This window comes from Petaurus breviceps, unplaced genomic scaffold (genome assembly GCF_028583685.1).
Source record: "Petaurus breviceps papuanus isolate PSGF00001 unplaced genomic scaffold, PetGlider_PUasm1.0 90434, whole genome shotgun sequence".
NCBI lineage: Eukaryota > Metazoa > Chordata > Mammalia > Diprotodontia > Petauridae > Petaurus > Petaurus breviceps.
The window spans coordinates 1354530-1377140 of NW_027187251.1; the positions used below are offsets into that span (position 1 = coordinate 1354530).

A 22611-nucleotide genomic window follows, 5' to 3' on the forward strand; every position below is an offset into this window, starting at 1 on the left:
CTAAAGGAGCATAATAATAATAGCTGACATTTAGTTAGCATTTAAAAATTTGCACAGCTCTCTATAAACATGTCATTTGATTCACTAGAGCATAGCCTTGCTTGCTTACCTCCCAATTAATGAATGATCCATCCATGTCCTTATTAGCACAGCTGTGAGAAAGTGACTGTTTTTTAATTGTTCCTGCCAAGCCAGTTGGAGAGTTGCAAGTTTTCAGGGGCAGGGGACTTTTGCACACTCTGGGTATTTAATTCTCCAATATTTTGGAAACATATTCTTAGGAATATGTTTACATTGGTAAAGTGACTTATTAAATATTTTCATTTAATAATAACTTGGATCCATATAGACATAAGTGACTCCTTTTTGGGAATTTTTCTTGAACACCTATAAAGGTAACTATTGTCACTAGTTGTACATAATATTTAGAGTGATATGAAAATAAGAAAATATTTATATTTTATATTTCTATATATATTTATAATAGTTAAAAATATTTTTTATGATACTGTTTTGACTCAGATCCTGAGGCACTTTTCAGCTTTTTAGTTTCAAATAAGCATTCGATCAGATGTCCTAAGTGTTAGAAATTCTATATTTTATGATTTATAATTGGGGTGGGGCGGGGGGGGGGGAGAACAAGCACCTATTATGTGCCAGGCACTGTGCTAAGCACTTTCCAAATGTTTCATTTGATCCATACGACAACCCTTTGGGATAATTGCTGTTACCATTTTACAGTTGAGGAAACTGAAGCAGGTGCAGTTAAGTGACTTGCCAAGAGTCACACCAATAGTAAATTTGGATTGAAATAAGGTCTTCTAGACTTCAGGCCACATACAATCCACTGTGCATCCTAGTGGCCTAGCAAGGACCTATTGTAGGTAAAGAGATACAAGGAAAATATGAATAAAATAAATGTGAACTGTTTTAATATTCAGAAGACCATCATTCTAGTACCCATCCAAGTAGTAGCTAATTTTGTGATTTTAGACATGTTACTTAGCACATCTGGTCTCAGAATCTTCAAGTATAAAATGAGAGTCTAAACTAGCTAATCTCAATTCTAATATCATATGATTGGTTCTTCAGTAATAACTTCAGAAAAGGGGAAATTAGGAGTATATTTAGAATCTGTTAAAAGATTACAATGTTTCTCAGTGATTGGATTATTTGATGAGGGAAGGAAGGGAATAAACATTTTTATATAGCATCTGCTCTGTGTCAGGCACTGTGCTAAGTGTTTTACAGGTATCTCATTTGATTCTCACATCAACCCTACAAGAGAGGCATTGTTATTATCCCCATTTTGTAGTTGAGGAAACTATAAGTCCATTTCTGAAAGCAGTTATAAAATACTTCATAAACTAAGTATGTAGAGATCACCTCAATTCCTTAACCAAGGAATTGAGATATAACAATAAATTTATCGATTAATATATTCTGTATTGTAAAGTTCTCTTCAGAAATAAACCTATCGAGTACTTTTAATAATACTAATGATCCCAGTTTTTGCCATGAAGTAGGTAATTTCTCTTGGAGAATTCCTTAATATAATCTTTCAGGTAATCCAAAGCTAAACCTATGGGCTCCCCTTAAATGGAGATGTCTAGAATTTGAACATCCATCAGCGTGAAAATTCTGTTGTCTTGGTTTCGATTATAGATTATTAGTATTATTTGAGTGAACTGTAACAGTTACTTGACATTGCATCATCCTAGTATCATATTTACTTCATGTCTTAAACTTACATTTTTTTTTTCTAGGCTGCCAGCACACCACTGAATCCTTTAAGTTTTCAGTGTGAGTTTGTAAAACTCAGAATTGACCTTCTGCAGGCCTTTTCTCAACTTTTCTGCACCTGTAATAGTCTAAAGACAAGTCCTCCACCTGCTATTGCTACAACTATAGCCATGACCTTGGGGAACGACCTTCAAAGATGTGGCCGCATCTCCAATCAGGCATGCGTCAGCTCTGTTCCTGAATAGGTTTACCTTTTAGTGTTTTTTGAGGTTTTTTGTAAGGTGAAAGATTTTAGTTTGTCAGTTGTTAATGGTTTGGGTTCTCTAAATAAGTATACAATGTTATTAAATCTTGCTAACAATCAGCTGGTATGTTATTTTCCATTTGACTCTTAGCAAATTTTTTATTTCAGTTTTTCACAAAGGAAAAATACTTTTATGTAAAAAAATAGACCTGCATAGGCTTTGGATTTTTTATTCTATAAAGACATAAAGTATTAGCTTCTTAGTGGAGAAAAGTATTTGTTTTCATTTAATGGATGTGGAGTTTTAATTTAGGAAGCATTAAGATATTTTAGTTTGTAAAATAACCAGAAAAAGAAATGTTTTACATTATATATACTTATTTTTATATGCAGATTAGTATACTTCTGAATATTTATGCCAATTCCATCTTTTTGCATTTCTTAGAAATGCTTAGTTAACGTTCTCCTTTAAATCTTTCTAAAATTAAGTGATCTAAAAATTAAACATTAACCAGAATATTTAATTTAATCAGTTGGAGAAAGATTTTGTTTCTTTTGGCTTTCTTGCTTACATAATAACTTAAAATTTTTTTGTGGTTATTGCATTTTTCTTTCTTTGTAGATGAAACAGTCTATGGAAGAATTCCGAAGCCTAGCTTCTCGTTATGAGGATCTTTATCAAGCATCTTTTGATGCAGACTCAGCAACATTGAGGAACATTGAGTTGTATCCTGCTGGCCCCAAATTTGCTGTACTTTTTAAACATTCTTTTAAGTAATGTTTATTTGACAACATATGTAGCCCATCAAAATGAACTTAGCAAATAATGCAGGGGTTTTTTTTTTTTTTAGAGGGAAGAAGGCAGGGCAGCTGGGGTTAAGTGACTAGCCCAGGGTCACACAGCTAGTGAGTATGTCAAGCGTCTGAGGCTGGATTTGAACTCAAGTCCTCCAGACTCCAGGGCCAGTGCTCTATTCACTGCACCACCTAGCTGCCCCAAATAATGCAATTTTAAAAAACTATCATGGGATGTTCATATTTACCATATTCTTAAAATAACTATTATTTCTAGGATGTTCTGCCTTGGGAACATATTAAGAATTTGTTCTCTTCTTAACCTTTAGAGAAAGGAGGCACAATCCTAAATATGTATCTTACTGGTGGTAGTTATGTTCCTTAAACTACAAAAAGATAATATATTTTTCTTCTGGAAAACCATTATTATGTCTGTCTACTGCTTTACTTCTTACTAAATCATTCTCGTTTATAAAATCATAGATTTAGCATTAAAAGGGACTTTAGGGGGCGGCCAGGTAGCACAGCGAGTAAGAGCATCGGCTCCAGTGTTGAGAAGACCTGGAGATCGAATCCCAGGCTCAGACACTTAGCACCCACCCAGAAACACCTGGCCGTGTAACCTTGAGCAAGTTACTTAACCCCGATTGCTTTAAAAAAAAAAAAAAAAAAGGGACTTTAGACGTCTAGCATTTCTTATTCTTTAAACCCTTAATCATCATTTATCCCTTAAACCTCTGACTTAACTCAAGTTGTAGAACATATAAATGCATGATTAAACCAGGAATTCTTAAACCTAGGTCCAAAGACTTCTAAGGGGTGAATGTATAGATTTCAAGGAGTCTATGAGCTTGGGTGGGGAAAATTTTATCTTTTTTTTTTCCACTAATTTCTAATTGAAATTTAGCATTCCTTCAGTTATTTTAAAATGTTATTATGAGAAAGGAGTCTGACATAAATAAAGGTTAACCCCTGTTGTAGACTAAGAAGGATAGAGTAACTTCTATTTATTTAGCCTATATCTCTTAAGGAAAATATACCAGAATGGTGATATTGCTCCTGCTAAAATTACTGAAACTTTTCATTGTCATACTGACGTTTCATATATCCAGAAGGAAATGTGATATATTTGAAAAGAGTAATTGCATAGGATTTAAAAAACCTATGCACTCCATTAAGATTAGTCACTCAAGTGCCTTAAGACCTTAAACAAGCGATGTAATTTATTTGAAACTTAGTTTCCTCATTTGTAAAATTAGATGATTGGTTCAAATAGTAGTAATAGTTTATACTCACATGTTTCACGTGCACCAACACATTTGGTTATCACAACCATGTAAGATTATCTCCATTTTACAGATGAGGAAACCAAGGCTCAGAAAATAGTAAGCAATTTTTGCAGGACCAGTATTGCTCTTAGGAGCTGATTACATTTCCTGCCAGCTTAAAATTCTTAAGATATTTATTTCATAAAGAAATTCTTTAATGTATTCCTTTATGAGATGCTAAGCTTTAATGGAGAGTTTTCCATACTTGGAGTTCTATATACCAATGAAATCACAGACCTACAGGTCTGGACAAAAAGAAAAAAATCCTTAATGTTATTCTAGACAGCAGCAGAGTTGTTTGCTGATCTCTCATGCAATAGAAGCCCTGATTTTGGATCCAGAGTCAGCAAGGTAAGTTTAATTGAAGTGTTACTTTATATCTGCCATATGGTAAAACTTTAACATAAAAAAATTAGGTTAAGTATGCTCTCATGGCTTTAGCTTGAAACTCATCCTTTGGATCAAAAGAAATTTGAATTCTTTCTTTGTTAAAGTTCCTCTTTCCCAAATGATAGGGACCTGAACAATGTTTTGGGTTTTTTTGTATTTTATGGTTTGGAATGTGCATTTAAAATTGAAGTTACAAACACCAGGTTATGTCACATTACTTATCTGCTCTTGCTTCATTTGATTGGATTAGTTCTCTTTTAGTCACACTAATTCTTACTGCCTTTATGTAGTCACCTAATTCATGTTCTTATTTAAGCACAGTCTTGTTTTCACTTAGCTTCTGCCCTTCTTAATTTCAAACAGTTACTAAACTCACATCTCAGTGACATAACCTTTCCCAGATACTAGTAAAGAACCATGTCTCCCATGCTCTCTGGTTGTTTAATTTCTGTACTCTTTCATTCTTCACATAAATATGCCCTTGCAGTTGACTTATTCAAAACTTCTGTTTTAGAGGGGTGTCCAGGTAACACAGCGAGTAAGAGCACCGGCTCCAGTGTCAGGGTGACCTGGCGATAGAATCCCAGGCTCCAACACTTAGCACCCACCCAGAAACACGTGGCCGTGTAACCTTGAGCAAGTTACTTAACCCCAATTGCTTAGGGGCGGCCAGGTGGCTCAGCGAGTAAGAGCACCGGCTCCAGTGTCGGTCTGACCTGGATCAAATCCGGGCTCAGATACTTAGCACCACACCCAGAAATAACTGGCCGTGTAACCTTGAGCAAGTTACTTAACCCCTGATTGCTTAAAAAAAAAACTTCTGTTTCAGGCCAACTTCCTGTTTCCAAGTCTTTCCTGTTCTATTTCTATAACATTTCTCATATCCTTTCCCTTCTCTCTACTTAATACCTCTCTTAAGGTCCTCATCACTTCTTACCTGAGCTATTGCAAAAATCTCAAGTCCTTCCCATTTCCATTTTATCATTTAAACTACTGCTAAAAGTGATATTTCCTAGAACTTAGAACTAGCCACATCATTTCCCTTCTTTAAAAGTTTCAGAATCCAATGCCATCTCTTTTGGTTCCCATTTAAAGATGTTTGTGACATGACTCCAAGGTGCCTTTCCAGACTGATCTTACTCCTCTTCATACCCTTCCCCACTTAGTCAGACTTGATGTTGCTGTGCCTATACAAGATCTTCTGTCTCCTTGTTGTTCTTTTCACCTGGAATATGTTCCCTCCTCACCTCTGCCTCTTAAAGCCCCTGGTTTCCTTTAAAGCTCTGTAAGCACCATGTCTTGATCTTCCCCAACATATGGCTCCTTCCCTCTTGGAATTTCCTTGTATTTGCTTTTGTATCTACTTATATGCAGGCATATTTGCAGATAACATGTCAGCTTCTTGGGCTTTTTATCTTTGTATCCCTAGTCCCTGGCACAACAGGTGCTTCTTTATTGACTGGCCATACCAAACACACACAAACATCTCCCTCCCTGACCTTCCAATTCCCTTGATATTGCACACTAGGAATGGGTAAGAGTCTGATGTGCCATCCTGAAGCTTTAGGTAGTGACTGCTTCCCAGTGTCTCTGGTAGACAGGGATCTCTTGTTGAAATAGGAGCTGCTGAGGCAGCTAGGTAGAACAGTAGATAGAGTATTAGACCTGGAGTCAGAAAGACCTGGAATTCAAATCTAGCCTCACGTAACTTTTAACTGTATGACCTTGGGAAAGTCATTTAACTTCTCTTTGCCTCAGTTTTCACAGATGTAAAATAGGGGGTAAATAATAGAACCTACCTTGCTGGGTTGTTGTGAGATATTTGTAAAGCACTTAGCACAGTGCCTGGAACATAGTAAATGCTGTATAAATACTTATTTCCTTCCCTTCTCCAGGGAGGATGAGTTTTGTCTAAAATCATGGTCCTTTTTGGGAGTTGGAGGGAGCCTGGCGATTGCATAGAATCATAAATTTAGACCTAGAAAGACCCTTCTAAGATAAAGTCCACCTCTCTATCCTACTCATTTAATAGCTGAGAAGACTGAGGCTCAAAAAAGTTGTGGTGTGCCCAGGATCTGGTACAGTATTTGAACCCAGGTCTTCTTGACTCCATGTCCTACACTCTCTGCACTTCACCAAGTTGCATCTTTCATTAATGTAAGAGAACTCCAGCTTAAGCAATTCCCTCTACCAGTACATATCAGTAACTGCTCTGTAACTTTAGTTTTACCTGGGGCACTGGGCATCTAAGTGATTTTTACCCAAGGTCACTATATGTGTCAGAGATAAGAATTGAACATAGGCTTTCTTGACTCCAAAGTCGCCTCTTTCTACTAATTACTAAATTAGGGGCTGCTAGGTGGCACAGTGGATCTTCCTGAGTTCAAATCTGATCTCAGGCACCTACTAGCTTGTGATCCTGGGCAAATCACTTTACCCTATTTGCTTAAGTTTCTTCATCTCTAAAATGAGCTGGAGAAGGAAATGGCAAACCACTCTAGTGTCTTTGTCAAGAAAACCCCAAATGGGGTCATACAGAGTTAGACACAACTAACTCAACAGCAACAACTGCCACAAAACTTGTCATCTTAAATTTCAAAAATGAAAATGATAATAACAAAATGACAACTTCAAATTTCAATGTCTACTATATAAATGAAAATATAGTATTATGGTCCCACTATGATTTATCTAATTATCGCTGAAATTTTGATATGTCAAATCCTTCAGACCATCAAAACCTTATCTAGTTGTTTTTTAAAGAAATTTAGCCTATAAAAGGATTTAAATTCTTAACCCCAAATTATAGAGATTCTTCTATATTTTTAGAGGTGTTTCCATATCTCAATGATAATATATCCTTTAGAGTGTTATTCTTTATTACATTATAACCTTAACTACACAGAAGCAGAGACTTAAATTGTTTAAATTTGCTTGGTATAGAATTAGGAGCAAAATATGTGTTTTTGATGATGGAAGTGTTTATCATGAAACAGTGGTTATTAGTACAGTTCAGCCAAGTTATTTGGTTTCTGTATTTCACATTAACAGGCCCAACAACAAACTTTATATCTCTTGTCCCAAGGACCAGTTTATCTAAGCTCAGAGAGACTAATAATAAGATTAGACACAGAGATGAATTTTTTCACCACAGCAACTCTTAAATGAGTTTTAAATTTTTAAATCTGAGTCATAAATTGTAGAGGGACTATATTCTTCATTATAGGAGTCTTTACAAGAACTAAATCACAGATCCCTGAAGCATATTTGAAATCAGACATCCTTGGTTGAAATAATTAGCTTTCATACTTGTTGCCAATGTGACTGGGCAAGTCAGTTAAACCCTTTGGGCTGTGAAAAGAATGAGTTGGTCCAAATGACTTCAAAAGTCCATTGTATCTATACTGCTATGTTCATATGAACCTGTCACGATTATACTGCTGTCTACTCCTACCTCATGGTTTTTTTTAGTTACATATCAAGAAAAACAATATAACGAGCTCATCATGAAAACATGACTAGATTTAATATAACTTTATTACATATTTGTTGAGACTGGACCTAAACTATTGTGTCCCTTAGTGTCCCTCTTTTCCCACTGTTTATCCATATAAACTTCATCTTGGCTTCCATCAAGGGGGAAAAAGAAAGTAGAAAAGATAACTTCTTTGGTAGTACCACAGAACATTACGTCCCTAGCTAATTTAGTTTGAGAACACTTAAGTTTGAAGCCTAGGACCAAACTCCTAAAGGCAAAACTCTATAGGCCATTCAGGGTATGGGTACATTGGCCATGGCCAAGCTTAGGACATAAAGAAGACCAGTGTTTTATCAAAGTAAACTGTAAGCATAATTGAGCTGCTGCTTTTATTATTTTTTGGTAGGAAGAGAGTAAAACCATGTGTATAGATGGAAGTGGTCATTAAAGGTGAGCAGTACCTCCTTGTCTTAGGCTTCTCCTTTTGTACAGACCCTGGCCATTTAAAACAGGGCCAGGGGTTAGAGCCCAAGTGGGGAAGTATAGAGTCCCATGCCTTAGCACAACCATACCTTTTTAGCCAGTTGAGGATAGGTACCCCACTAGCATTAACATTTTCAATCCCTTAACTAATATGACACAAACATGGAGGAGCCACACAACACAGTTTGGGAAACCGTGACCTAGGAGGACCAGCAAGGTGCACAAGATGTGGTCTCTATTAGCAAGAGATTCTTGGTCTCTTGTCACATTGGTTTTGTGTTGGAGTTCTTAAAAATCACGGCATAAATGAATATTCATTGTGTGTTTTCATGCACTCATACACAGAATTGATGCGTGTCATTTATATATGTAAGGTAACATATTATCTATAAGTATTGTTCTCAAACACCCCCTCCTTGAACCCATGTAGAGTGCAGGAATATGGCTGTTAAGCTTTAAGATTTTTTTGAAAAAAAATTGGGGGGATGGTTGTAGATTAAACTTCATATTCCACTACTCCCAGGGCAAATTATTTGCATCAGTCAGATTTGCCTACTTAACTGTCTTCCAAACTTGTGTATTATGCAGATCGCCATTCCTGAACAAGAAGGTAGGTGGTAGTGGATAGACAGCTGGACTTGAAGTCCGGAATCACTAAATCTAAACTTGACTTCAGACATGTAACAGCTGTGTGACCTTGGACAAGTTAATTAACCTGCCTGCCTCAGTTTCTTCATCTATATGATGGGCATGATAGTAATAACACCTAACTCCCAGGATAATTGTGAGGATAAAATAATACTTGTAAAACACTTTGCAAACCTTCAAGTGCTATATAAATGCCAGCTATTATTAGCTGTTGTTATTTTGTTTGTTCGTGGTGGTAGGAATGTACAAACAAATCTGTTCATTCCCATTCTTTCTACATACAGTCTTCCTCCTCCCACTTATCCAAGGTATGCTCCTTTCTTCAAAAGTAATAGTAGATAAAGCATTTATTAAGTACTTACTTATATACCAGGCACTGTGCTAAATACTGGGGGACACAAAAAAGAGCAAACCAGGCAGACCTTGTTCTCAAGGAGCTTACATTCTAATGGAAAAAAAAAATAAAGTAAAAAGGAACTAGAAGGGATATGCTTGGTGTTTGGCCTTAGATATCCAGGAAGTGAGGTCAAGCAAGATAGGATCAAAGTTGGCTTCATCCTCTGATGGAGGGGAAATGGAGGTGATGGCTTTAGTGGAATTTAGTGTAGGTAGAATAGCTAGAGGTGCCTGGGAATGTAAAAAGTGTTCAGTTTGAATTCAAGTAAGACTTGGTTTTAAATCTACCTCTTCCACTGTGTGACCAATCACTTCTCTTTTCTGAGCTTCACTTCCTTCATCTGTGAAATGAAACAATATTTGTAATACATATTTCACAGGATTGTCATGAGGATAAAATGAAATTAAGTATATGAAGCACTTTGTAAACCTTAAAGTACTGCATACACATTAGCTCTTATTGCTATTCAAGGCCAAATGCAGGTCCTTTTGTTCAGTAATTTCAGTCTCATGGCCAGCTCTTCATGATACCATTTAGGGTTCCTTTGGCAAAGATACTGGAATGGTTTGCCATTTTCTTCTTCAGCCCAGCTCATTTTGCAGATGAAAAAACTGAGGCAAACAGGCCCACACAATGATTTGCCCAGGTTCACCCAGTTAGTAAGTAAACTGGTAAGGAAGGCAAGTCTTCCTAACTTCAGTCCCAGCACTCTATCCACCGCGGTACATAACTGCCCAATTCAAGTCCTACCTTCTTAAAAAAGTTTTAATTAAAATCCACCTTCTCTCTCCTCCCTTTGATAAAGCAAGTGAAACAAATTTCTGCACTGGTCATTTTCAAATACATACATATATACATACATACACACTCGAGTATCTGATCTTTATCAGGAGGTAGATGGCCTCTTTCATCATGAGTCCTCTAGAATTGTGGTTGATTGTTGTATTGATCAGAGTTCTAAGACTTTTTTAAATGGATTGATTGTCTTTATAATATTGTTACTATCTCATTCTGTATGAATCCATCTGTCAGGTGATAGGTAGCATGCTTCATCATCTGTCTTCTGGAATCATGGCTGGTCCTTTATTAATTAATAATTGGAGTTCTTAAGTCTTTCCAGATTGTTCATTTTTACAAGAGTGATGTTACTGGATAAATTGTTCTCCCTGTTCTATTCATTTCACTCTGTATTAGTTCATACAAGTCTTCCCGAATACCTTTGAAGCTATCCTCTTCATCATTTCTTATAGCATAGTAGTATTCTTTCACAGTAATATAAACTAACTTGTTCAGCTATTTCCCAGTTTATAGTATCCCTTGGGTTTTCAATCTTATTGTTAGTACAAACCGCTGTAAAAATAAATAACTGAAAGAGTGAAGGAAAATAAATACACATACATAATATCATGTGTGTTTGGGTTTTTGTGTTTTTTAACATGGTTCATTTAATTCTTTCATCTCTTTAGGACTCTTTAGACCGAGTATTGGTATTGCGGGTCAGAAGGAATTTGTAGTCTAATAGCTCTGGGGGCATAGCTCATAGTTCCAAATTACTTTACAGAATGGCTAGACCAAATCATATCAACAGTACATTAATGTACCTATTTTCTCACAGTCCTTCGAGCATGTTACTTTCTACTTTTGTCACGTTTGCTAATCTTAGGGGTGTAAGGTAAATCCTCATTGTTGTTTTGATTTGGATTTCTCTAATTATTAGTGGGCAGCAAGGTGGTGCAGGGGATAGAACACTGGGATTGAAATCAGGAAGACTCAGCTTCTGGAATTCAAATCTGGCCTCAGACACTCACTAGCTGTGTGAGCCTGGGCAAGTCACTTCACCCTGTTTGCTTCAGGTCCTCATCTGCAAAGTGAGCTGGAGAAGGGAATGACAAATTCCTCCAGCATCTTTGCCAAGAAAACCCCACATGGGGTCACAAAGTGTCAGACATGACTGAAATGACAGAATGACAGTTAATAGTGATTTAGACTTTTTTATCTGATTATTGATAGTTTGGGTTTTGTCCTCTGAAAATAGCCTGTTTATATCCTTTGACCATATTTAATACATGGATGGCTTTTATTCTTATAAATTTGACTGTTCCCTATATATTTTTTTAAAATGAGACCTTTATCCAAGAAATGTGCTACATTTTTCCCATTTGCTTGCTTCTCTTCTAATTTTAGTTGTATTGTTTTTGTTTGTACAAAAACTTTTTAATTTTTTGAAATCAAAATTGTCCACTTTGCCTTCTATGCCTCTCTTTGTCTTTTGTTTGGTTACGAACTCTTCTCAAACCATAGCCCTGCCAAGCAGTTTCTTCCTTGCCCCTCTAGTTTGTTTATTATTATGTCTTCCTTTATGTCTTAAGTCATGTATCCATTTGAAACTTATTTTGCTATACAGCGTGGATATTGCTCTCTACCTAGTTTCTGCCAGACTGCTTTCCACTTTCCCCATCTGTTTTTGTTCAATAGTGAGTCCTTGCCCCAGTACCTGCATTCAAATCCTACCTTCTTCCCTGGACACCGAAGTTCATGCTAATTCTTTTATTCTCTGAATTGCTGTTGTATTTTCTAGCTATGTCTGTCCTATCTCATTTCTGTATTGCCTAATATCATTAGCAATCCTTTATGCACAGTATGTTTTGTCTCCCCAATAAAACTGTAGATTCCATGAAGGCAGGAACTATAGTTTATACATCTTTATATCCGCTAGAGCAATGGTGTCAATTTCACATAGAAATGGATCCCTACTGTCCTCACATATAATAGAACATAGTAGAAATATAATATATATAATATATTTAATATAAATATATATTTTATATGTTTTATTATAAAATATATAAACATTTATATATTTTATATAAATTTTATATTATATATAATAGAAATATAATAGAAGTTATTTTTATTTATTTTTGTTAAATATTTCTCAATTGCATTTTAATTTGGTATAGGCTGCACTTCCATGCCATATGCAGCCTGTAAGTTTGGCACCTGTGCCCTACAGCATTTATTGTTATGCCTTATTATGTAGTATTTAATCAGTTTGCTGATTGATTGGATGGTTTCTTCAGTTTTCAGGAATATGGTTCCACTGGATCAGCACATGCTGATAGTGAATATGAAAGAAGAATGATGTCTGTATATAATCATGTCTTAGAAGAGGTGGAATCACTGAACCGGAAATATGCCCCTGTCTCTTATATGGCAAGTAGCATTATTTTTAATGTGTTGGTTAATTATTTGTTGCAATGTTCTTTTGCCCTTAAGTGAATTTTAAGTTGAACCATATTACCCTGGCAAAGTATCGGATCAGTATAGCTAAAATATGAAAATATAATATGTATACATAAATGGATTCCCACCATCCTAATCTAAGTTTATTCTAATCCTGTCCTCTGAGGTATACAGGGCTGTGAATAGAAATGGAGGAGCAAGTGAACACAGACCTCTTTTAGCTACTTGTTTCTTCTGTCTGGTTATCAGAAATTAAAAATACAAATTGTTCTGATCACTAAGTGATTGTTTCAGTGTTGTAGCCACAAAATCTGCTATCCTCTGACCCAAAAATCTTGACATAGTCTCTGAATTCTAAATTCCTTGGAATAATAGCCATATTTGTCCAATCACAAATTCTTTCTAATTGCTCTTTATACAAGTTAATTGTAGTTTAAAATCATTTTTTAAATTCTTCCTAAAGTTTATTTTAGCAGTTCAAAATTGTCTTTTCAGAATATGTGGTCAGGGTAAAACAATTAAACACACCAGCCTTGCCTAGGTGATACTAAAATTTCATTTTTGCGTTGCTCCCATAAGGATAGACAGCTATCACCTGTCTGGACAGATTTGTGTGCTATTGTGCTGTGAAGCAGAACTCTGGGCTAGGCAATGTCCAAAGGACTAAGTTTGCATTGTCTAATGTAAAAAGCACTAAATTGGGACTTTATAGACCTTTTTGTTCTCCAGGAAATTATTAAGTATCTCACTTCTTAAAGAAGAGCTTAAACCAGATAATAATCTCTAAGGTCTTTTCAGCTTGAAAATTCAGTGATATATCTACCTCTAAAATTTGAACAGTTCACTGTGTATTTCTTCTGGGTGAGAAAGTATGTTGCTCAAAATTTAGCTTCATTTCTTGAAACCTTATTTTAGAAATGAAGTATTAATGTTGATACTTTTTTTTAAGTGACAGAATTGGAGATAATCAAAATACGCAAACACAGAGAATTTGCAGTCCAGTTAACCACTGTTTACGCTCTTATGGACTCATGGCTTTAGCAAGTCTGTAAATGGAGAGATCAAAATAAAACTTTACCAGACTGAAGTTGCGGGCTTGAGAGAATATGTGCCAGCCACTATTCTTTCTTTCATATCTACTGTCATTCTTTCCATCATATCTTTTCATATGGTGGAGAGCAAGACAATATGGACAGAAGAGCACTGACATTCACATAACTATTATCTACAAACTCCACGTCACCCTCCTAGCCCTACTCTTTCTCCTCAGTGTATTTGGTATCTAACTCACAATTTTTCTTTCTTTACCAACTCTTGTCCTCATACTTGGGGACTTCATCATAGCAACTGACTCTCCCTCAAGCATCCTAACCACTCAATTCCTTAACCTACTCAGTTCTCCTGACCTCCTACTCCATTCAGCCTCTGCCACACAAAGATGGTCATATCCTTGATCTTGCCATCAGCCACAAAATGCATCAGCTCCGTGTACAAGAATTCCAAAATCCCCATATCTGACCATAATCTATTGGTTTTTCACTTTTCCATCTGCCCAAGGTTACCAAAATTATCTCATCTACACTGTGACCACTAATCCCAAGATCCCTCAGTTCTCTTCAGACCATTTCCCCTGCCCTCTCTCTCTCTTTCCCATCTTGACCTAGCAAACCAATTCAATTCTGCACTATCTCTTTGAATCTCTAATTCCCTAATGTTGCTAATTGTGCTTTGCCAGGTAAGCCTTAGCCTTAGATCACTCCCACTGTCTTCTGCCTTTGGTCCTATACACACATATTTATTGCAGAATGAAGGTGGAGAAAATCACGCAACAAGTATGATTGAGTCCACTACAAATTTTTATTTCACAGGTTCTATTGGGTCCTCATTTGTTGCTAGACAGTCCTACTATACTTTCCGTATCAACTCATTATTCCGCTCTCCACGGTGGCTCTTCCACACCTTTTCATCTCTCTTCAAACCTCCCTTCACCCTCTCAGCTGAGAACTTTGCCTTATCTTTTACAGAAAAAAATTAAGGCCATTCACCCTCTTTCTCCTCATATTAATCTCATCACTTATATGCCTTCTGCTGCTGTATCCTCTTTCACCTGTCTCACCTGAAGAGGTGACCTAACTCCAACTCCTCCGCCTGCACAGGTGATCCCATTCTATCCTGTCTGCTCCAATCTTGCAGCCCAGATAGCCTTCATCTCCTGTTATTGGTCTATTGCAGTAGCCTTTTGTTGTGTCGGCTGCCTCAAGTCTCTCCCCACTCTAGTCTGTTTTTTATTCAGCCACTAAAATGATTTTCCTAAAGTTGAGGTCAAACCATGTCACTTCCCAACCCCCATTCAATAAATTCCAGTGATTTCCTATTGCCCCCAGGAGTAAATACAAAATACTCTAATGGACATTCAAACCCCTTGATAACCTAATCCCCTCCTACTTTTCCCAGGCTTCTTACTTATACCTTACTGTCCCTGAAACATTCTTCAATCCAGTGACACTGTCCTCCTAACTGTTCCATGAACCAGATATTTCATTTGGTCCTTTTCTCTTCTGATTGTCTCCCATGCATGGAACACTTTCCCTCCTCATCTTCACTTCATGGTTTCTTTTAGGTTCCAACTAAAATCCCATTTTCTTCAGGAAGCCTTTCCCAACCCCCTTTTAATTCTAGTGTCTTCACTCTTTTAATTATTTCCAATATTATCATATATAGCTTATTTGTATATAATAATTTTTTTCATATCTCCCCCATTTGATTGTGAGATCCTTAAAGCAGGCATTGTCTTTTGCCTCTTTTTCTGTCCCCAGTACTTATACTTAGTACAGTGCATGGCACATAGTAGGTACTTGATAAATATTTATTGACTGGCCACATATTTATATTATGTAGTATGGTGCCAAAACTGGTACCATATTCCCAAATATATGAAAAATAAGTGTTCTCTATGTTTGAACCCAAAGGGATATGGATTTCCTCTCTCCTGTTGTAATGTTTGAGAATTAATTAGGTAGAACTGTTTATCTGTACATCTTGACGAGAAAGATTTGATAGAAACCTACACTTCCTCTATTAGGGCAGTGTCCTAATTAAACTGTGTTTTGTTTTCCCAAGAGAATGCAAGCTTCTTGAGGGCTGAAGATGTTCTGATTTTGTTTTTATTCACCCAACACAAGACCTTCCTTGTAGTAGGTAGTCCATAAAGTGTTGAATTGAATTAAAATGTGTGTCCCATTTTAATTATCTTCATGGAAGAGTTGTTGATCGGCAGAATTAGGTTTCTTTTCATCTGATTTGACTTCATTGGGTTTTCTTTATTGCAGCACACAACTTGCCTCTGCAATGCAATCATTGCCTTGCTGAAAGTTCCTCTTTCATTTCAGAGATATTTTTTCCAGAAACTACAATCTACCAGCATTAAGGTAAGACAATTTTCTGGGGATCCAAAGATTACATATTAAGGAAATTTGTTGAAAGCTTGACTTAGTTAATGCTTTGCTATTACAGTTATAAAAGTTGATGATTTCTTAAATATTTGATAGTGGTAGTTGTCCCTTGAGTGTCCTCTCTGCACTGTCAATATATGGATAGCTCTGGCCATCGTTTTTGCCTTACACCTTGGAGTGATATAGCAGAGGAGGTGGATTGGAGGGACTTAGTCCTTCCCTTTTTCATGTTGTGTTAATGTCACAGGCTCTGGGACAAATGTGTGAGTAAGCCAGACTTTCTTCTGGTCCCATCCCAGGAAGCCTTCAGACAGGGTGACAGTTGCAATTTTCTTATCTAAACAACTTTCATAATTAGGTTTATGCCAATCCCATGATTAAGTGCACAGTTGAGCACAAATTATCATAACACACTGCAGCCTACTCACTCTTCATTCCTCTTGAAGTTGCGCACAGTTCTTCAGAGATAAAATTCCATGATTTCTAGCCATGCATTATCACCAGGAGAATATTGGTGTTAAAATGATGAGTTTTAGTCACACTGAAAAAACTGGAGATTATTGAAAGCCCTGCATAATTTCCTAACTATATTTGAGCTTGCTCTCTTTTTCATATTCAATTCTGGCTTAATTTACTGTCCACCTCAAAGGCTATATGTTCAGGTAGTCTATGCAACTGCCTGTGCAACTGTGTGTCATATTCTGGGCAACATGCATTTTTTAATCCATTTGGTTTTTACTGTGTGAATTACTAATCTTATTTCTTTTGGTTGATCAATTAACAAACAATTAGACACCATTGCTAGGTATTCAGGATAGAAATACAATTAAAGAATTCTTATTCTCCTTGAATTGTAATGGAGAGACAATAAATACACATATAAATATTTTTGTTTTTTCGTCATTCAATTGTGTCTGATTCTTCCTGACTCCATGGACCATACATAGCACAGCAGGCCCTTTTGTCTTCCACTGTCATTTGAAGTATGTCTACATTAATATTTGTTGTTGCCATGATACTATCTATCCATGTCATCCTCTGCCATCCTCTTTTCCTTTTGCCTTCATTCCTTCCCAACATCAGGATCTTTTCCAGTGAGTCTCATCTTTTCATTATGTGGCCAGAGTATTTAAACCTCAGCTTCAGTATTTGACTTTGCAGTGAATGAGCCTGAATTAATCTCTTTTAAGTGTTAACTGATTTGACCTTGCTGTCTAAGAGATTTTCAAAAGACTTCTCCAGTGCCACAGTTCTAAAGCATTGATTCAGCAGCACTCAGCTTTCCTTGTAGTCCAACTTTTACAGCCATACATTACTTCTGGAAAAATCATAACTTTGACTATACAGAGCTTTGTCAGCAAAATGATGTTTCTGCTTTTTAGTATGCTGTCTAGATTTGCCAAAGATTTCCTTCCAAGGAGCAAACTTCTTTCAGTTTCACTGCTGCAGTCACCATTTGCAATGATCTTTGAGCATAAGAATAAAAAAATCTGACATTGCTTCCATTTCTTCTTTCTCTATTTGCTAGGAAGTGATGAAACCAGTTGCCAAGATCTTAGTTTTTTGTTGTTAAGCTTCTAGCCAGTTTTTATACTCTCCTCTTTCTCCTTTGTCAGAAAGCTTTTTAATTCCTCTTCACTTTCTGCCTTCAGAGTTGTATCATCTGCATATCTCAGATTGTTAATATTTCTCCCGGCAAATAAATACAAAGGAGTAGACCATAAGGTAGTTGAAAATGAGTACAAGGTAGTTTGAGAGTAAAGATTTGAGCTGGTAAGTTCCAGAAAAGTTTATTGTAGAAGATAGCAATTGAGTAGTATCTTAAAACAAGAGTATGAAGCAGAGGTCAAGAGAGGGCTACATTCCAGGCAAGGGGAACCAGCAGTACAAAGGTATGGAGAAAAGAAATTGTTAACTGTGAGGAACAGAGAGACCAGTTTAGCTTGATCATAGAGTGTAAGAGGAGGAATAATGTGCAGTGTGTCTGGAAAGCAGTGTTGGAGCCAGATTTTGAAGGACTTCAAAAGCTAAACAAGAGTTTATATTTCATCCTAGAGGCAATATAGGAAACCATTGTAGTTAATTGAGTAGGGGAGTGACATGATCAGGATATACCCTAGTGGAAAATCACTTTGGCAGCAGTATGGGGGATAGATTGAAGTAGAAAATAGACCTGAGTCAGGAAACTAACATGGTAACAAAACAGGAAAACTGCAAAAATGGTGGTGCCTTTGATAGAAATAGGGAAGTTTGGAAGATAATGAATTTAAGATGATCCAGGATATTGAATTTGAAATGTCCAACAAGCAATTACTGGCTATGTATATCATTATGTAGGTAAGAGTAGTTCTGGGGTATTAATGCAATTAGTACAATGTTGTCTGTAAGCAGAAATCTTACTAGAACCTTTGGACTCTTCATAGGACATCTTTCATTGTACCATTGGTGAGCCTATAACCCCCTCTTTGTGCCTAATTTGAATTTGCTAGAGGATCATTGAACTAAGTTATCTCTGATTGTACTTAACTCTGAATCTTTTTGTTTTGTTTTGTTTTTTGGAAGGGGGAAGGCAGGGCAATTGGGGTTGAGTGACTTGTCCAAGGTCACACAGCTAGTAAGTGTGTCAAGTATCTGAGGCCGGATTTGAACGCAGGTCCTCCTGACTCCAGAGCTGGTGATCTATTCACTGCACCACGTAGCTGCCCCCTTACCTAGGAATCTTGCATGAACTTAATATATTCAAGGGAGACAACTTGTTGAAGAAGAGTCTTTAAGGCTGCATTTTGTCCTATAGGATCAAATGCCTTTTTTTTCCCTCCTTTGAAATTATAAGTTCAGCAGAATATTGTATTCTTTTCTCTAGCAGTTTTTAGTTCATTGTGCAATTGTGGGGATGTGGTCTGCTGTAGTAGTAAATGTCAGAACTAGGATTTGAATCCAACACTCCACTCAACAGAGAGCTTGTTAAGTTATTAAACTTTTCCTGGTTTCCTTAATCTTCATGCAGTTTCTGTCTGTTGATTATCTCCAATTTATTGTGGGTGGGTGTGTATCTTGTTTGTTCCTAGGTGTTTTACATGTTCCGTTAGATTGTAAGCTTGAGAGCAGATACTATTTTTTACCTCTTTGTATATCCCTACTGCATAGCACAAACTTGGTGCTTAATAAAATGCTAGATGACTAACTATAGGGAATTGTCTGCAAAAACATCTTTCATATTTTCATCAAGGATATATTTAGTATATGTATAATAAATCATTCATAAAAATTTTACAGAAATGAGAATGTAGGCTTATATGTTGGTAGATACTGATACTCTGTTGCCTACTGCTATCTTTATCTAATCTACCTCTTTTTTTCCCCATTAGTTTGATATCTTCCTTTCTCTCAGCTACCTTTTATGTCAATCTCTGAGTGCCTTCAAAATGAGGATACCTGTAGCACAAATTTCTTTAATGTGTAGTTGATCTGGTCTATCTATTCTTCCTGATTTCATCTTCTTAAGTGTTATTTGTCCTATTCAATATAGTATGTCAGGTATTGAGGTAATAAAGGTGTTAAGTGTTATTGTCCAAAGTACCTTAACTGTTAAGTCAACATGCACAATAAGCACCTAGCACTAGGTACTATGCTAACCTAACTGCTAGGCATACAAAGGAAGGCAAAAGACATTTCCTGCTCTCAGAGAGCTCACACTCTAATGGGACAGACAACACAAAAATACCTAGATGCAGACAAGATATAGATAGATGTAAAGATAGAGAGACATGGTAGATAGTGGCACCCTTGATGGTAATAGGAAAGTTAGGAAGAGGAAAGGTTTTCAAGGGAAAGACAACGAATTTAGTTTTGTATATGTTCAGTTTTAGATGTATATGAGACATCCAGTTCAAGATATCCAGTAGGCAGCTTTCTTAATTCCAAAGAATGTTACTCAACAAATTTGTTTGCATTTTGGGGGGGTACTTACCTTAAAGACACTGAAGATCAGTGTATATACTTACTTGGTTTAGGCAGCAGGATCTCTAGTGGAAAAAGTTTAAGAAGCCTTGGTTTAGAAGGTCTTATTCCTTTATCTTCTGCAACTGATATTTGCACAAAATAAAAAGTTAACACTTTTTTTTTTACTGTGTTGTTTGTATTATGATGAACATCATAACTATTGGAAGGTGAGATGTTCAAGTGACCTTGAAATGACATTTTTGTTGCCTTTGGATACTTAACCAACTCTGCCACTCCCTTTATTTGCTCTTCTGAGGAAAGACTGTAAAACATTCTTCCATTTAGTGACAACTTCTTTGTATTCTGATATAAGCAGAAGCTTTGTTTAGGGCAGGAAGGTTGATAGTGGTTGATTTCTTTTTCCACTACTTCACCACCCTCACTTTGGCTGACTGGAAGGTAGTAGTAAGTGGCTTCACAGAGTAAGGACCATTTTTAATGTTTTTGTTTCGTTGAAATTACCAGGGCGTAAGATTTCATCAATGGGTAGCAAGAGCTTGTCCACTCTTAGCTATTCAGGTTTGGTCCTTGGACAGTAATCACAGTCTTTGGCCCGTCACATTCAAAGCTCTTCCATTGTGCTATGAAGTTTGCTAGAGCTTCTGCTCTTCTGACAGAGCCTGGAAGATTCAAAGATTATCTCTGTGCCACAGTTAGGTCATAGAACCTTGAGTAAAAGTCTGTGTAAAGTGGAAAAAATTATCTTTGCATATCAGACATGTTCTACCTTTTCCTACAGTTGGCTATCCCTAAAGCAGTTAAACAGAATACCAAGTACCTTCCCTTTTAGAGTGAGTGATTTCTCCTAAACCACTATTATAACTAGTTTACTTTTTAAAATAATATTGTGGGAAAGGGGGGAAAATGAAATTTCTGAGAGGTGGGCATTCTAGTGAATTTTCTCCACAATGCTGTCTTATTATTTCTTTTGGCACAAGTCTTAACAGGTTCAGAAGGTAAAGTTTACTTCTTCCTGGAAATTGAGGGGTTGCCCATCAGTTGGGGAATGGCTGAACAAGTTATGGTATATGAATGTGGTAAAATATTATCATACTGTAAAGAATTGAAGAAGGGGATGTGTTTCAGAAAAACTTGGGAAGACATATGAAATGATACAAAATGAAATGAGAAGAACCAGGAGTATTTATACAGTAAAAGAAATATTGTAATACCTTGTTAAAAAATATTGTTATACCTTTAGATGTTCTCTCAAATTTAATGTATGTAATTTCTGCTAATTTCATTATTACTAATTTTATTAATAAACCAGATGAATTTTTTTTAAAGCAATTGGGGTTAATTAACTTGCTCAAGGTTACATGGACAGTTATTTCTGCGTGTGGTGCTAAGTATCTGAGCCCAGATTCAATCCTAGGTCATCCTGACTCTGGGGCCGGTGCTCTTACTCGCTGTGCTACCTGGCTGCCCCACCAGGTGAAATTTTAAATAAACTTTCTATGATTTTGAGAACTCATTTATGTCGAGAAGTGTATTTGATTTGAATTTGTGGTCCCCAAGTAATATGTATTCTAATAAAATTCAGTATTGCTCATTTGTTTCATTAGTTAGAAGCTTTTCTCAAATTTGTTGTGTAAAAATGTCAGTCTTGGGGCAGCTGGATGGTGCAGTGAATAGAGCACCTGCCCTGAAGTCAAGAGGACCTGAGTTCAAATCCAGCCTCAGACATTTAACACAAAAACTAGCCATGTGGCCTTGGGCAAGTCACTTAACCCCAATTGCCCTACCTTCCCCCTCCAAAAAAAATGTCAGTCTTATGGTATATAGTATATATGGTATATAGATTCATTTTTACATTAGAAAGTTCAATAGACTTTTTAAGCTTTTAGTGCTATATAATTTGTGAAGTCCTCAAAATAATAGCTGACATTTATGTAGTACTCACTGTGTGCTAGGCACTGTACTAAGCACTTTACAATTATTATCTCATTTGATCCTCACAACAACCCTGGGAGGTAGGTGCTATTATTATCCCTATCTTACAGATGAGAAAAGTGAGGTAGACCTTGTTAATTGACTTGTCCAGGGTTACATACAGCTAGAAAGTGTATGAGGCTATGTAAGTTTGGAAGTCGGCTTATTAAGAATCCTCTAACAAAGGACAGAATAGAATAAAAGTGGGGGGGGCATAGGATGGGCAGTGATCTTTGTAGCAAATTTCACTGATAAAGGGCTCATTTCTAAAATACATAGGGAACTGAGTCAAATTTACAAAAATAAGAGCCTTTTCCCACTTGATAAATGGTCAAAGGATATGAATAGATAGTTTTCAGAGAAAGAAATCAAACTTATCAATAGCCATATTTAAAAAAAAATAATAAATAACTCATTAATTGGAGAAATGTGAAATAATACAGCTTTTGAAATACAACTTCACACCCATCAGATTG

The 22611-nt window shown here is 36.4% G+C and overlaps 1 protein-coding gene across 1 annotated transcript in view; it reads left to right on the top strand.

The window, feature by feature from the left end:
• Positions 1–22611, top strand: part of INTS7 (integrator complex subunit 7) — a 69320-nt gene that overhangs the window by 36568 nt on the left and 10141 nt on the right. The window contains exons 14-18 of the mRNA XM_069108760.1: positions 1767–1961; positions 2610–2713; positions 4393–4461; positions 12587–12719; positions 16079–16177. Of these exons, the coding sequence (XP_068964861.1) occupies positions 1767–1961; positions 2610–2713; positions 4393–4461; positions 12587–12719; positions 16079–16177 (600 nt within the window). The remainder of the gene's footprint in view (positions 1–1766; positions 1962–2609; positions 2714–4392; positions 4462–12586; positions 12720–16078; positions 16178–22611) is intronic.